Source organism: Botryllus schlosseri, chromosome 14 (genome assembly GCF_051294905.1).
Source record: "Botryllus schlosseri isolate E-star chromosome 14, Bs_hap1, whole genome shotgun sequence".
Taxonomy (NCBI): domain Eukaryota; kingdom Metazoa; phylum Chordata; class Ascidiacea; order Stolidobranchia; family Styelidae; genus Botryllus; species Botryllus schlosseri.
Window position 1 is genome coordinate 4,418,855 of NC_137249.1, and position 14,171 is coordinate 4,433,025.

Here is a 14,171-nt window from a genome sequence, read left to right on the forward strand (position 1 = left end):
ATAAAGCTGACATGGTGGGACATGAACGTGACTTAACGATGTACAATTACGTATTTTCGAATTCATCATCCACCACCAGCTCTACCGCTAACTCTGATCATGTGGGCGGAGAGTAGTAACTATATAGTAATATATGGAACAAGCAATAATATTGACAGAATTCATTTGAAAAAATTTAACGACCACATGCATATAGAATCATACAGCAACCCCCCCCCCCCCCCCCCCCCCCGAAAGTGGCATCGATTACCCAATGGGGGGCTCAAAATCATTGTTTATTTGGGCGGGAAGGGGATGAAAAAAGTGGTTTCGGTCCCGGATACACAACACACAGCCACATACTCCTGAATCGGATCGTGACCACCTCTAGTCTACGAGTAAAGCTTTGCTAGTGTGACGTCGCAACTCATTTTGAAATCCAGTAGTGGGCGCTACAGAGTGTCCGGAATTTGGATTACAGAAATATGGTAACCCTATTATAAACGACTATGCAAAGTATACGCTGTGAACAATCATATATATATCATTGGCTGTGCACAAGTCTATCAAACATGAAATGGACAGTGGCAGAGGGTCGCTCTTGCGCAGTAATGGCCCAAACCGGCATAGTACGCACACATTTCACCTTCAACAGAGGTCATGATAGAAACTTCCCACTACGGTAGCGCTGGTTCCCAAAGAAAGATTGCCGACGAACCTTTTGTTTACATCGTGACCATACCTCCAATGAAGCATGACTCACGACGCGCTCAAACGCAGAGCTCACTGGAGTCTCCAAACATTGTATATATATCATTGGGTGGAGTGAAAATGATGTTTTTTTCAAATCGAGAAAAGGGGGCAATTTTACCCCCTCGCACACAGAAATTGAGGGGTTGCCGGCTGGAAAATGGGGGCAATCCCCTAAAATCAATTTTTCTTGGAGTTTAGGTCGTTTGTCGGGATTTAAGAACCCCCTTTTTTCGATTTAAAAAAAAGAAGTTATTTTCACTTCACCCTACTGGACAGGGTCAACTGGTGTGATATGATGACACCCTGCGTTGTGCTATTCATTAAATTGTTATAACCACTGTTCTGTAATATGACTAGCTGATTCAACACTTGGTGTCGATATTGATGCGCTTGCTGCAAGCAGAAAAGCCTATTCATAGTGTGCAATGCACATTATGCAAGAACAATTTCAAGGTATTATAAGTACTAAGCCCGATAAACAATGGATGGTAACCAATCATGAACATATCATTATTATTAAAACTTGGCGATCTGAGATAAGGCTACCATATGTCCTATTTAAAGAGGATCACTCCTCTTTTGAAGAAATCCGAAATGTCCTCCGAGGACGCCCAAATGTCCCAATTTTTCGCCACTTGCCCTCCCTTATTGCCGTGAGTGTTAGGTGATGACATAGAGCAGTGGTCGGGAACCTATGGCTCTTTTGGGTGTAAGATATGGCTCTTTGACAAATTTTCAATTTTATACTTAATTTATCAATATTGCAGCAACTTGTTGGTAAATTTTCATGACTGCCCGAATATAATATTATCGTGGCAGTATAGACTTGTCTTTGAAAGGTCAAGACAGTGAGGTAACCACGGTTAGGGGCTCGTATCCCCCTTTTCAAAATCCTCAAATTTAAGTGGCTGTCGCGCCGTTGACTAACACGACTGGCGAATTCGATCTACCCGCCATCGCGCGCCTCGAAATCTTGGATTGCACGATATCCTGATTGATATACCTTGAAATGACGACGCTTGTAGGACAATGCAGTTTTCAAATACACATTGTCTTCCTGATCTACGACGATAAACAAACTTCCTCGGAAATGACATTACCAATTACCATTTCAAATCAAAAAACAACGCCATAGCTATCCGAGTTCTTCATTGGTGACGTAACTAGATTTCTATAACCGACGTAAAATGTAGGTGTGTAGCGTTATTTTACGCCGAATACTTTAGAAGTCGATCAATATTTAGATTTTCGGAATCAACGCGAAAATTTCATTTGAATAATATCAGTGATGATAGATTCCAAGGTATTTACAATGAGTTGCGCTATCACAGGTGAGGCTTGCCCCCTCTGTGCCGCATCTGTGCCTTAACTCTCATTTCGCGCTTTATTTTCGAACAATATGTGAAAATTCCGTGATTTTGGGAATTGAAATGTTCCAAATCTAATCATTCATATAAATCGATAAAAATACCAATAACCATCATTGAAGGTTTCACAATTTTCCCTCGCTTATCCCTGACGACATGTAAAGCACTGCCTCACTTGCCTCCCATAACCCCACGTCACTGACGTAGCACACCCTGCAGCGGGTATGTACTGCTGTAGTGACCAGGCACCACCTACACCCGTAGGCACCACCTACGCATGTGGGCAGAAAATATGGCGCACACTACGAATCCTACACACTACGAATCCTATATATTAGTGCTACCAATACGTCACGAATTTTCAATTGTGACGTAACAGTTGATTGACATGTATGGCTCTTTGGAAGTTACAATTGGAAATATTGGGTCAATATGGCTCTTCGGTCGAAAAAGGTTCCCGACCACTGACATATAGTCAACTAAACGGCAAAAAAAACGTGAAAACTGGCGTAGGTTGACTAAAAAAATTTGGTTCAGGCACCGGATCGGAAAATAACCTCTTTTTAGTCAACCCACGACCGATCACCATTTCCGTCAAAACTATTCAATTCAATTCATTTTATTTTTAACAATTTCATCATTCCAAAACACCACAATACTGCGATATGATGAAAAGATAGGAAGGTGTCGAAACGACTTGGATGAGTAGTCTTTGAACTCAGACACTTACCTGGTTAAGGCGATGTAAAAGGAGGCATATAGTTAGAAAAATAAAAATAAAATATGTACTATTGGACGTGAATGTTTGTTGACATCGCCTATACTATATTTCATGGTTGACGAATAAAAGAATCCTCTCCCTCTCTCTCTTCTTTCATTCATCATCATTTTATTAAATTTTTCATCAAATCAATACACCAAAAAATTGCGATGTAATGAAAATATAAGAGGGTGCCGAAATGACTTGAATTAGTCTTTTAAACAGACCCCACCTTGGCCTACAGCATGTCAATAAGATGCATGCACAGCAGTGTACACTGGATTTAGGAATGGATAACATAAGGAAAGCGACAAAAATGAATGTTGCATGTGTCGGTACGAGACGTCGATAGGTCAGATTGTGGACCGGTAATTTTGAGGGCTGACCAGTAGGGCTGTTCAAAAACAACTTTTTTTCCCGGATTCCAGTCATTCTCTGATTAAATTGTCAGGTTACCCTAAAAAACGCTGCACACCAAATTTGGTTCAATTCTAACAAGTATAGGACTTTGCAGATCCAATTAAAATTTTTAATTTATTAGGGAAATTTTTTACCTAAACTCACATAACTCCTCTTCTATTGGTCGGAATTGACTCAAATTTGTTTTGCATCGTCTTTGAAGACAGCTCAACAATTTCATGGGGTTGGCAGAAAAATTAGAATTTTTTTTTTAAATTTTACTCAATAAATTAAAAATTTTAATTGGATCTGCAGAGTCCTATACTTGTTAGAATTGAACAAAATTTGGTGTGCAGCGTTTTTTAGGGTAACCTGACAATATAATCAGTGAATGGCTGGAATCCGGGGAAAAAAAGTTATTTTTGAACAGCCCTACTGACCAGTAGGCTATTGATTCAGTAGAAATTGCATGTATCTCGATTTGAATTGAATTGTTCACTGAAGGAAAAATAAAAGAAGAAAATAAAAGGACAGTCGTCAAAAAGAAGTAGCATGTGTTGGAAGGCGAGATCGGTGGGTCAGGTCGTGGTCAGGTAAACTTGAGGACTGATACTGAATAATATTGATTCAGTAGAAATTGTTTGTATTTCGACTTGAATGTGGACGTACAACATACAAAGATGGCATTTCTTCACGGTCGTACATTTTTCTCTGCGACCGCATGGTTGCACACCCCTTCTTTGGAGTTAATCAAAGCAACCGTAGCGATCAATTAATCAATCAGTTTATTAATATTTTCATCATTTCATAACATCACAAGAGTGCGATACAATGAAAAGATAGGAAGGTGTCGAAACAACTTGGAGTAGCCTTTAAGATCAGACACCCACCTTAGCCTAGGCGAAGTAAAAAAGAGCCATGCACACTGAATGAAAAGTAATGCAGAGAATATAAGACGCAAGCGACAAAATGAGGTGGCATGTGGCGCAGGGCGAGGTCGATGTTAGGTCGTGGTCCGGTAATCCTGAAGGCTGGCTATTATTCATTTAGAAGAAATTGCTTGTCTTTCGACTTGAATGCGGACATGCTCGACGACTGTCGGATAGCCGGCGAGATGCTGTTCCACAATTGGGGTCCGGCATACTTGATAGAGCAATGCGTTTTTTTTTATTCCGTCCTGATCATATGGTAGTTGTTCTTCGTTGACGCGCGTGTGCTGTACTTGTGCGCTTTTGACTCGGAGGTGAAGTCTTTTGTTACGTTCAGTTAGGATTAAATTTATGAGTTGAAACTTGTTGTTTAAAATGATGAGATAGAGACAAATTAGTTGCATAGTACATTACGTTCGCATCGATGCAGCGCGCAATAGTTAAATGTGTAATTAGCTGAAAGCAACGAAATGTATCAATATCCATTATTAAAATCAGACGGTCTATGAAGCGCGAACAAAGCTTTGAATACCCTCACAAATACACAAAATACATATAGCTGCGGGCGTACTGGTTATGTTTTTACACTGCGCTCACACAAATAGATGTGTGGGAAAATTTCGGAGACAGTATCAATCCCCAAGAAGTTTTCAACTGTGCGATAGGAAAGGATTAATTCGTGATCTGGCGCCATATCAATTATATTAAACGCCTTACCCATTGTAGCCAAGATTTTGATTGTAAATGACTCCACAAATACAGTTATTATGTCAAATTTGTTTACATTTCCCAGATCCGCAGTCAACGTTTTGTTTACCCTATGTATGACCTGTGACAGAGGTCAACACAGACCGGTTGGCGTCTTCATTCAGTTGACTATTGTTACTGAAATGACCGTTGCATCGATAAAGGAAACGACCATTACCGCATATTAATGTGAGACTAGCGGTAATCACGCGACCAGAATTATCTTACCTCTAAAGCTAACTATACTTTTTCTTCAGGATATATACGTACAGGTACACGTACAGTACATACGCAAACCATGAGCCTCAGCCGTTTCACCTGTTGTCCCCGAATTCAGAATCAGATTTACGATCAGATCTGATTCAGATCTGTATTTACTTTACGATATACTGTGCATTGATTAACCCGGGTAGTTAATGATATCGAACAATTAGGGATCTAGCTCAATGACTATAGGCATATTCCTGTTGTCACCGCTCGTGCATTTTGTTACCTAATGTAGCCGATGCGCGCGACCCTATGCTGCAGGTCAATGTGTATAGTGTATATATTATTCTATTTACTTTCAACTTGGTAATGAAAATGTCAGCATATGGTGCAATCACTGATAGACTGTGTCCCGTTGGAAAGTAGAGATATAGTTTCATCAATAAACACTTTAACATACATTTACACACTTTTGCACTGCAAAATGCCTCATTCGCCAAGAAGTAACCCTATCAATGCGTACCATACACAGGCCTGTAAACAGCATTCTGTCCGTTCCTGCTTATTTTTGTTTACCCGTTGGACATTTTTTCATATTATATTGACTATTAAATCTACTCGTAATTTCTAACCATTGGTTAGCGAGTGAAGGGCTGTGATTCAAACGTGTCAGCAACAATTTCGAATTGTTATCATACGTGGTACTGTGATCTGTGTGAATGCAGGCAATTATGCACGCATATCGAATCGACTATTCGTAATAGATATTGCAGAAGCAGTCGGTCGGTTTTGTATTGGGTGAATTGACTCTCCAACACCGTTGTCAATTCGGTGTTTACTGTTTACTCTCGCTGTTTGATGGCACAAAGTGGATACAGCACGTTTTTTAACTTTCGTTTGATATAAAAGATTAAACTATACAGCGTTTTACATCGTTAATTCGAGTATACAAATATGAATTTCGGGTGATGCCACAACTGCCAAAAATAAAATCTGAAAAATGCAAAAAAATAACACGGCCTGCCTATAGGCCTACAGAAAGGAATGAAATGTATACCATAAAATGGCGAACGCACCGCGCACCGATCCAATGAGAAATACTAATACAGCAAGATAGAGGACAAAACTTATATAGTGATCCTAGTTTAGTTATCGTGTTATTCTTCCGATAGCATAATCACGAAGCAACAAAAGTGAAGAGGCTTATGCCAGTACCAGAAATCCGAAATAAAAGGAAACGTATTCTGGTGTTTCATGCGTTCCTATATGTTTGGAGCGTTAAATCTTCACACGGTTGCAAGTCCTTATGAATGTTGAATACAATTATTGTAATTTACTCAGGATATTATATCGAGTAGTCATTCAATGCAGTTTATTGGCCTCGCAAGCATAGGCTACTAGTGTTTGCCGCTTCAACGCTAAAATAGCTATCTTTCGAGATATTATTACAGTATACGAAATAAACGGAATCTTCCAAACGATAAAAGTTACGCCGTGTCAATGTCCTTAATAAACCGTGATTCATGAAATCATTCTAGGAATTTTCCAATGCCTGATCTCATTCGCATCTATAAATTTTAAACTGTGAACTAGTATTGTCGTAACTGGACAATTACGATACAACGAATGAGGGAAATATCCGAAGTATATCAAGATCCCATAGAGCAGGGGTTCTCAACTTTCCTTGCATAACGGGCTGCATCTTAATAGCAAAAACCGCTGCGGGCCGCAGAACTTTATTACCGTATATTTGTGGACTACTATTATATTTAGGCTAATATAGCCTATTTACCAGTCGTATATGTGCATTTAGTACATTTGTATGCATTCTGCAGCATTAATGGACAGCGTTCGTAAGCTTTCAGTTGCTGTTTCTAGTGAGATTATGTCATCTTCCGACGGAACAAGTAAATCCTTTCTTGAAGCGTGCATTGCATTCGTTCCCAAGTCGGTATGTGCACCTTCAAACCCTTGCACCAGAGAACTGAACTCTCTGTTTCAATGTGTGAGCGAGCAAGTATGAAATTACGGTAACTTTTTCGTTACAGAGGCCATTGTCACTTTGAGCTCTCAGTGATATGAGAAGAAGTCGCATGTTCGGGGTAATTTCTGAGCAAACCAATCAATCCTTCTCCTTTCCTTCCGTGGCTGATGCTCTGCACCAATAGTTACAGAAGTCAGCTCTGTCAAGTTGATGTTGTTTGCTAGTGCCCTCTCCTCACGTTTGCCCGGCCAGCATTACGTCTACAAATATATCCACTCCGATAGAATACTCCAATACAATTAGCGTTGCAATGTCCGTGGATTTTGTCCAATGCTAGGTTAACGTAGTCTACGCGGCAACGTGTTTCAAAACATGCGGCAAAAGATCAACTGACATTGCTGTTACTCTTCTAGTCACGGTTGAATCAGACAACTGCAGCTTCGAAATTTGTTAGGTGAAGTTGTCCTTGCTGCTAAATTCTGGAAACAGCGGAGATTCGCACAGTATAGCAACGTTTTGTTGAAAACACACCCTTTCTAGCAGATTTCATGGGTTTAGTGATATACCAAGCAACTTTGAACCATGCGCCTTTAACGTCGTCGGCAATCTCAACAATGCCTCAAAATATCGATTGCTGGGCCTGAGACCTATCTAGCAACGCTTTTTTCTAAGATTAGGTGATATGTATAACTACAGATGGAACTGTCCGAAGACCTGTTCAAAACAATAAGAATCTAAACTCGACCATTTATCAAGAAACCAGAACATATTGAAGAATGAGAATAAATCAAACGAAACAGAGACGGTGCGATAAGAGAGCTTAAGTAGCTAAATTAATATGTAACACTACTGTGCCGGTAGTAATTGCGATCATATTGAAAGATCTCGCGGGCCGCATCAGAATAAGCGTCTGCGGGCCGCGGGTTGAGAACCCCTGCCATAGAGGCATAGAATACCGTAGGGATATATTGCCATTGAATACTATGCAATATGTATGCATTAATATTGGAGGCCTATCTAATTTTCGATATCATTTTTTACTCTTTCGCGAGTGGTTCCGAATTCCGATTATGAATTTGCTTTAGCGAAATAATCGTATCTCTCTTCTGATATTATATTGAACAATATTGGAATATGATGATGTAACTATATAATGAGGAAATCTAATGGGGATGGGGATTCCATTACATCAACAGGCTCGCGGTATAATCAAGTGCTGAATCCCTTCTTGTTGTTTGGGGATTAAATAATAACGTAGATGGTTCTTCGAGTATTAAGAATTTCCGAAAACACTCGGATAATGCCAACGATTGTTGGCGCCACGGTGACGTATACGCCTGACGTAATCAAAATATTCCCATGCATTTAATCAATGGAGAGATTATGCGCAAATTGTCTTTTCCTCGCAATGAATTTCAATCCACATCCGCACAAAGTGATAGCTTTAAATTTAATCGCTCACCCCGCCCATGCATTCACTTGAACAAACATCTTCAATTAGGCTATTGGGCAAAGTCATCTATGCTCTTAGTTTATACAGATTTATAATTGCAAATATATTTGTTAAAATTCGTTGGTCCTGCTACGTTAAGTATTGCTGTAGTAAATGAATCCAGCTCTACCTGGCCTACACTAGCTATCTTGAACACGAGCCTATATCATCATGTTTGTATATTTCAAAATGTATTCGATAAAAGCAAGTGCGAATATCGCCAAACACTGTAGAAGTGATATTTAGTGATAGGAAGAAAGGTAGAGATGTCATTAGTGGATATCACATAACGACTTCGAAGATAAGCATAAGCATACGCTTAATGAGTTTGTTATATTATACGGAATTTGTTGATTGCATCAATGCCTCATTCTAATCGCTGATAACGATGTATAATGTAATAGTACACATTTAACCTTCACCCAGTATTGCAACACCTCGGTTAAAATCGATCCCACCTTATCTGCTATTTTGTAACAGCGGTGAGTAACGTAAGCAATAAGGTCTTTAACGAACCACAAATGTAGTGTTTGGTATATACATTTAAGAAATTACTATCCGCAGTACACAGTGCGTTTCATTTCGTTACTGTATTATAATCTATTCTTATTGGAAATAATAAGCGTGATTCCAATCGATTGTTTCCATTGAATATATAGCTTAAACGTTCAACTATCACCTTTCGTTACATTCACCTTGAAGCGTGCTCCAAGTGCAATTTGTAACAGCGTTAACAATCGACTATGAAATTTTATATAATTAACCGTACAATTCAGCACGTCCCTTGGAGAGTCATGTTACCACGAAATTACCGGTATTGAACTCCCATGCGGCAAACCCGAAATCAACGCCAATTGTGGGAGCAGTTGGACAAATTGGCAACCGACTTAGTGATCATAAACAGCATGATCACTTTCGTCGATTCAGCTGATGACTATACTGCGAACAGCACAGGCTAAGGAAATTGTTGATTGTTTACCATCGGCGGTAATCCTGCGTAATTTGCAGCAGTCGCGTTCATTGTCATACGTAACAATATCAGATAATTGCTACAGTGCATACGATAAGGCCATACTTGACAGTCAGTTCAAGTAAAAATCGTACAGGGAGTGGCACCAACTTGTCCTTGTTCCAGACAATGTGCACACGGTGTCGAATCAGCAACCACGAACTCGTGCCGAACTCGAGTCGCGCGCAGCTTGCACGACCTCCCTGTCAGAGATTATCGCGCTGAAGCTAACCTCTTCGTCTGATGCCAGCACGTGATATTAAATTCTTTTGATAAGTCTGCTGCAATGAATATACTTGAAAACGATCGCAGACTTTGTTGTGATGAAATGCGTGAAGCAAGGATAACATATTTGCCACCGCCAGACGCCAGCGACCGCTTGCTTGCTTCATGCTCTGTCAAACGTAATGTTTCGGGAGTACTGTTTATGCTCGAACACGGATCGTGATCATTATAGCAACGGTCAGAGTTGTAACTTTAGCTTCGGTGTGATGCATGATCGAAATCGACCATAGGTCGCTCACGTTGTATATGCTGTTTATAGTCTACTCATGACCTACCACACATATTGATAGAAGGTCATGGTGTAACTATAACTATAACTTTGCGTGACACTTGTGAAAGTTCATCGAAAGCATTTAGGACATTACCCAATGTTTTACCTGCCTGCACTAATATTCTATATGAATTAGGCCTACCATATGTCCTCTTTTCGGAGGATTTGTCTCCTTTTATCAAGAAAAGTGAATGGTCCTACGAGTACGCCCAAATGTCATTTTTTCGCATTTCGCGTTAGAAGCTTATATTTTCAATAACACTTTTAGTTTTAGTTTTTAGGTTTTTAGGTTTCACGACCTCGTTGTAAATGATCATTCTTTACTAGTGTAAATCGAGGAACCGCAAAGTATTCATGGGCTGAATCTATAAAATAAAATTTGTACGAAGTATGTTAATCATCAGTATACAATAGTTGCATATGCGTATGTATTACACGAATTGTAAGATAAACCTAATTGGGATGCGCGCTCATGATAACCATTTCAAGTATGTTTTACTTGCAGTTGTCAATTTATTTATTGACACCGGCTTAGCGACAATGTATCTAGTCTAATTACCCTTAAGCGATTACGTAATCAAGATAGATCAACTTGTGGCGTCGTTAATTAGCGACACGCACAGCAAGTTAGGCTGATATGGCGTGAGCCGAGCGACGCGCGCTCACGGCGTCGGTCAAAAGAGAGAAGAAGGAGATCCGATAAAAAAAATCACATATTTCTCTCGCCATTCATAAACAGTGGAACGGGTGACAGGGAACGACATATCGATTTATGATTCTACAACAAGGAATACGGAACGGATATACATCGGCGAACGGGAAGTGCAAGGATTACGAAATGCCCGCCGAAAGACGCCTCACCACCGCCGAAATTCGACGGAAGGTAGTTTTTCGTATGGAATCTCAGTCGCAGTCCTAATCTGCTATGAAATGTAGAAATTAGTATCCTGAAAATCACTATTAACTCGAATATGTGGAAATATTTAGTAATTTCTTGGGTGAATCTCTACTTAATCTATAATAAACGCAGCGAATTCACACGGACAAGCCATAATACACCATAGCTGGACTGTTGTGGTTTGTGGTAGGCTATTCATAGTGTCTTTGGACAACAATGATCGTTTACATCAGGCAGTTGTTCTAATATCATTCCGTAACTTGTAGCACGGCCTACTTCTAGGCCTTTCAAAGACTAGCTAGACTGCATAGGATTTATAGTGCCCGTATAGATTTCGTCTCTACTGATTAAAACCGTGAGTATATGCAATATACATATAGGAATTGCATGCCGCATTCGTAAAATACTCACGTCATCGCGTGGGCGTATTTTGGACGCAGTTTGTTGGCAAGCTGATGTCTTGTATTTGCCCCGGCAACTCACGATGGATGTCAAGCTGATAAATATCTCAGCCGACTGAATTTTTACGATAGCCAATCGCGATCATGCACTATAAACCCCAGGAATTGCATCGTTACGCCAAACCGCAATTGCGTGGTATCGATTTATATGCATGGCATTGAGGCGTTTAATGTTAATCAAAGATTTAGTGGGCATAAAATATATATATTTTGGTTCTGATAAAATGATGAATACAAATGCAGATCTCATTGGTATGATATGCGTGATTACCAACATAACTATACTGGACGCTATAGTAGGTAAATTTTAAGGAGGCTTGTTCTTCTTTGGGCACATGATTGGAAGATATGATGAAATCGAAAATATTCTTTCTCGTTCACGATGTTAGTGTATCATCTTTAGTGTTGCAGAATCGATATTTGTGTTACTCAATAGCAACATCGCAACATCATCGGGTAATCTGGCCGCCAGTTATTAAAATTTAAGCTACTTGACCGCTGAGACATTTCGTCACTGTGAATTTAAGTAAGGGATAGGATATTGAGATGACAAAATCTGCATTGCAGGTGAAATTCCGTGCGCAGTTGATCATCTTCATGGTTTACCGTGATTTATTTTACATTAATTTCAAAGGAATAAATGACACGATTACGTCGTTGGAGAATCATAGTATCTTATGCCCAATTTACGCATTTTGAGAGAATAAGGTCGTGTAAAGTTTTCATTTATCTCGGTCATATCTTGGCCACGGTTAACTTCGTGACAAGGAGACAAACATAACCATGGCCAAGATGAGCAGAATAATGGAAATTGTTTGAAAACTTGATTTTTCTCAAAATTTGAAATAAATGGATCTCAAAATTTGAAAAACGGACGTAAGCTAGTTTGATTAGCCAACCAATTCAAAACAAAAGCAATATATTGAGAATGCCTCGCGCCCGTTGCGGACCCCACCCCCATGATAACGCTGCTGATAACGGTTAGCAATGCGAATGCTTGACGTGTTTCCTAATTCGTTTTATTTTTGATGATTAAATATTTGATAAAAATGTCTTATAGCTGACAAGCTTTTGTCATATTGATCATCATTTGCACACTCGCTTTTTTCAGAATCAAGTTTTCGTGCATGTTTTTGTCCCAACATTTCGTGCCACGTCGTGCGTTTTGAAGCGTTTGATGTCCGAAATGGAGTGGCGAGTTACCTCTGTTGTTATTTTCATCCAGACCAACAAGCCGATAATGGAGAAAAAGCGACGGGAACGAATCAACAAATGCCTGGAAGAATTAAAAAGCATTGTCTTGAGAGCAGTTAACGAAGAGTCGCGGCCGAATAAACTTGAAAAAGCGGATATTCTCGAGATGACAGTACGATACCTCAAAACCATCAGCCAGCCCGTTCATTTGAAAAGCGAAAAAGGTAAGTTGCTAACGTGTGCATTAAAATCGCGTCGGTCTCATACGTGAAGATTGTCACTCACAAGCAACTTCACATAACCGAAACACATTAGCTACTACATTATGACCGCGTGCCGAGCTATTCCTTTAATCCGGCGTTGTTCGATACATATTTGCTCCGTTACACAAGCAGATAAGATGTTCCCCTATCTATCACCGCCGTTGATTTATATCAGTCGCGTGCTTCGCGCGACGGGCACACATTCGCCGTTGTGGGAAACTCAAACATATACACACGATAAGTGGCTCGTTCGGTAATTCAAATATATGCTCTGTCTTTAGACAACATCCTAGGTGACACAACGCAATCTGACTACCAACCGATGGGGAAGCATGATTATTCGAAGACCTCTGGGTACGAGAACGCGGAACTAATGAGAAGCGCCCGCCATTTTGAAAACCGAAACACTTTACGGTATTCGCCGTACTTACGTCCGCATTTCTCCGCGTCCGAGCGAGTGTTACGCCACCATGTTTCGCCATCGTTCGATCTTCACCACGGATATTTACTGTCTGCGGAGAGACAGTGTTTCTATTTCGGCCATCAGCGCAGATATCCGCCGATTTCAATGTCTCCCGTTTCATCCGCGTCTTCCCAATCCCCAGCGCCCATGTCGCCAACAGAGGAAGCTAAGTCTCACGAGCACCCGACATTAATAGAAGGAAGAAACGGGGAAGAATATTCGCCTTCAACCGCGCATCCGCTTGATCAGAAAAACAATTGTTTGTCGCCTTGTTTATCGAACGACTTTGTTGTTGGTTCCCCCGCTGATTCATTAAATGAATCTGTAAAGACGAACGGAAGCATATGGCGACCATGGGGCGTAACATCGTAACTGTTCTACTTTTTTCATTCTGGGAGTTCTGGGAGCCTTCATTGCTATCACGATTCAAGTTTGCTTGTAGCTATTTATTTTCATGTTTCCTTAACTTCAACGACCTCCATACTGTGTTAAGACTGTGCCTTTGCGTTAATAACTTTGATATTGACTTACTCGTTGGACCACGCTTCAATAAAAACAGACCGGTTGTGCAGCCGGCTTCATGCATGTTTCGGACGTACTCTTTTGCTTGCGAATTTGTGTAAATATTTGAGCCAGTATGAGCGTGAATCGTGCGAAGATTTGGAAAGGGGGAATCTGCGTAATGAGTATCAACAATTGGGACCTGCGTT

The 14,171-nt window shown here is 40.2% G+C and overlaps 1 protein-coding gene across 1 annotated transcript; it reads left to right on the plus strand.

The window, feature by feature from the left end:
* Positions 1 to 10,682: 10,682 nt before the first annotated feature.
* Positions 10,683 to 14,046, plus strand: LOC145456409 (transcription factor HES-1-B-like). The gene is made up of 3 exons (XM_080334524.1): positions 10,683 to 11,065; positions 12,767 to 12,959; positions 13,280 to 14,046. Exons 1-3 carry the CDS (start codon positions 10,955 to 10,957, stop codon positions 13,831 to 13,833), a joined length of 858 nt encoding a protein of 285 aa, XP_080190650.1. The 5' UTR covers positions 10,683 to 10,954; the 3' UTR covers positions 13,834 to 14,046.
* Positions 14,047 to 14,171: the final 125 nt, after the last annotated feature.

What these genes read in the sequence shown, in the direction of transcription:
- LOC145456409 (XM_080334524.1), top strand. Translation starts at nt 10,955, where the DNA reads ATGATTCTACAACAAGGAATACGGAACGGATATACATCGGCGAACGGG. An exon ending in CCGCCGAAATTCGACGGAAG is followed by an intron (nt 11,066 to 12,766) that starts GTAGTTTTTCGT and finishes ATTTTCATCCAG; the next exon opens with ACCAACAAGCCGATAATGGA. An exon ending in TCATTTGAAAAGCGAAAAAG is followed by an intron (nt 12,960 to 13,279) that starts GTAAGTTGCTAA and finishes CTCTGTCTTTAG; the next exon opens with ACAACATCCTAGGTGACACA.